Genomic DNA, 3,058 nt, shown 5'->3' with positions numbered 1-3,058 from the left:
AAGAAATTGAAAGGAAAACAAGATGTAAACAAGAAATTAACCTAGATCTAAGAGAAATTAACCTAATCCTAACCTAATTCTAGAGAGAAGAGGGAGCTTCTCTCTCTAGAAACTACCTAAAGCATGATTCCTAAGCTAATCTAACTGCCCCCCTTGATTAATCTTAAATTCTGCATGAAATAGCCTCATAAATGAGGTGGAATTGGGCCTAGGCAGCTCAGAAATCGCCCCCAGCAAATTCACTTTAATGGGTCACGTGCTGGCTGTGACGCGTACGCATGAGTCACCCGTACACGTCGTCTAGCTTTTTCTTATCACGCGTACGCGCAGTGACGGACCCAGAAAATTTATGGTGGGGGGGCAAAAATAATACACATTATTATCAAAATATATATTAATTTAAATTTAAAAATATAAAAGTGCACATTAATTATTCGAATACAAAAAAAAACCAAAAATTACATTAGCTGCTAACTTTCTTCGCTTCAAATCTTGAAGGTACTTCTCTTCTTGTTTTCATATTTTGAAAATGTTGAATAATTGTTTCATTATCAACTTGATTGAATGTCTCTCTTTCTATATATGTAACCAAACAATCATTCAACCACTCATCTCCCATTCGATTACGAAGTCGACTCTTTATGATATTCATAGCAGAAAATGTTCTCTCAACTGATGCTGTTGCCACAGGTAGAATCAAAGCTAATTTCAACAGAAGAAATACCAATGGATAAACAATATGCTTTTTTGTCTCAACTAACTTTTGAGATAGTCCACTGATTCCATTTATATTTGAGAATTGATCATCAAGACGCATATCCAATATAAAATTCTCAAGTTGACTATCAAGTGCCAAAATTTGAGTAGAAGAGAATTCATGTGGATAAAATTCAGCTAAACGAAGCAACTTCTCCTTATCAAATGCAAAAAATGAGTCACTTGGATTCAAACAAGCTATACAAAGAAGTAGCTCAGTATTTACCTCTGTAAAACGATTGTTAAGCTCTTGAAGTTGTCTATCAATCACTTGATAAAATAATTCAACTTGAAAATGATGCAAGTTTGAGACCTTTTGGATTTTGCGCCTTGATCTTCCTTGTGTTACAAATATATCATTCATATTTGGAGCAAGAATATTGTGACTATCACAAAATAGTAAAACTTCGTTGAGCAAAGAGGACCAACCATCGTCTCTTATACTTTGCAATCGTTGCTTGGACACTTTAACCAATGTCATAGCATTTATAATGTCTTGATCACTTCTTTGTAGAGCTTGAGACAACTCATTAGTAACTCCTAATATACTTTTCATCAAATGTAAATTGAATACAAATTCAAAAGATTGAATATGATTCAATAATTGGCATGCTTCAGCTCTTTGTTCAGGATTATTTCCATCTTCCTCAATAACTTCAAGAACTTCTACCACGGAAGAAAAAATAGAAATCAAGCTAAGTATTGTACCATAATGTGAGCCCCATCGAGTATCACCTGCCCTTTTCAATGTTGTTTCTTGATTTAAGCCACGCCCACTAGAAACATCTCCATTTTGTAATGCAACAATTGTCTTTTGCATTTGACTTTCACGAAGCATGTCTTTACGTTTACAAGAAGCTCCAACAATATTGCACAAACTAGCAAGCAAATTAAAAAGTAGTGCAATTTCGACCTGTTTCTTTGCAACAACCACAAGTGCTAATTGAAGTTGGTGAGCAAAACAATGAACATAAAAAGCACAAGCATTTTCTTTCAAGATCAAACTTTTTAAGCCATTAAATTCTCCCTGCATATTAGTAGCTCCATCGTAACCTTGTCCACGTATTCTTGCTAAACTTAAATTATGCTTTGTTAATAAAGATTCCAAAGCTACTTTTAATGACAACGCATTTGTGCTAGAAACATGGACAAGGCCAAGAAATCGCTCCATTACAATCCCTTCTTTGTTCACATACCGCAAACAAACAGCCATTTGCTCTTTAACAGAGATGTCTCGAGCTTCATCAACTAAAACAGCAAATAAATCATCTCCAAGATCATCAATAATAACTTTAGTAGTTTCACTTGCAGCAGCTCTAACAATATCTTTTTGAATTTTAGGTGCTACTAGCTTAAGGTTTCCACGAGCATTTTTGAAAACACGATCAATCTCTGTATTATGTTGAGCAAGAAAGTCAAGAAGCTCCAAAAAATTACCTTGATTATTTGAATTGTGCGATTCATCATCACCACGAAAGGCCAATCCTTGTCGCAATAAGAACCTAATGCACTCAATTGTTGCTGTTAAGTGAGTTCGGTAATCTCTTTTAGCTTGGTCTGAATGCTTTTGAAAAACAACTTCAATATGTTGTTTTTGCTTCATGAGTGCTTCGCATTTTCTTCGAGCTTGATTATGAGCACTATCATGATTTCCAACATGTGTTTGTAATCGCTCCTTCTTTTTCCAATTTGAAAAGCCCTCTTTTACAAAAGCATCACCACTCGCACCATCAGGTTTCATAAGATAGCAACAAAGACAAAATACAGCATCTTTTGAAATACTATATTCCAACCAATTGCCAAATTCATCAAACCAATCAGCATTAAATCTACGGAGAGAAGTTCCAAAATATGTTTGTGGAAAATCATGTTCTCTTGGTTGACAAGGACCTTTTTGCAAATAAGCTCGTCTAACTTCATCTCTGTCATTTGGATCATAATTTGAAATTTTGGGTCGTTGTCCAGGATCAGCTACCAGACTTTCCACATTGAATTCTAAGAACTTTTTATTAGAAGAGACTAATGGAGTGACTTCAGATTCTAGTGGTAGCTTTCTTTTGAAATATTTCTCCATTACTATTTCTAAAAATAAAAATATATATTCTAAATTAGTAAATTGATCAATTCACTTTAAAAATTTATATGCAATCTAATTACATATAATAGAATAGAACGAAAGATAAACAAATAAATAATAAGGATCACTAAATTGAGAATAAAATAAAATATATAAATTCATGAAAAGAATAAAAAATAGATTAATACTTAAACTATAATTGTTTGAATTAAAATTTGCAATTGA

General features: G+C 33.4%; 1 protein-coding gene across 1 annotated transcript; it reads right to left on the bottom strand.

The window, feature by feature from the left end:
- Window positions 1-463: 463 nt before the first annotated feature.
- Window positions 464-2,830, bottom strand: LOC112721803 (uncharacterized). The gene has a single exon (XM_025772832.3). The coding sequence runs from the start codon at window positions 2,828-2,830 to the stop codon at window positions 464-466; it is 2,367 nt and encodes a 788-aa protein (XP_025628617.3).
- Window positions 2,831-3,058: the final 228 nt, after the last annotated feature.

Source organism: Arachis hypogaea, chromosome 11 (assembly GCF_003086295.3).
Source record: "Arachis hypogaea cultivar Tifrunner chromosome 11, arahy.Tifrunner.gnm2.J5K5, whole genome shotgun sequence".
NCBI lineage: Eukaryota > Viridiplantae > Streptophyta > Magnoliopsida > Fabales > Fabaceae > Arachis > Arachis hypogaea.
Note: the sequence above shows the minus strand (reverse complement) of the source record. Positions and strands in the feature narration are given on the sequence as shown.

Bases quoted from the DNA above. Each gene is read 5' to 3' on its own strand.
- LOC112721803 (XM_025772832.3), bottom strand. From the start codon at position 2,830: ATGGAGAAATATTTCAAAAGAAAGCTACCACTAGAATCTGAAGTCACT.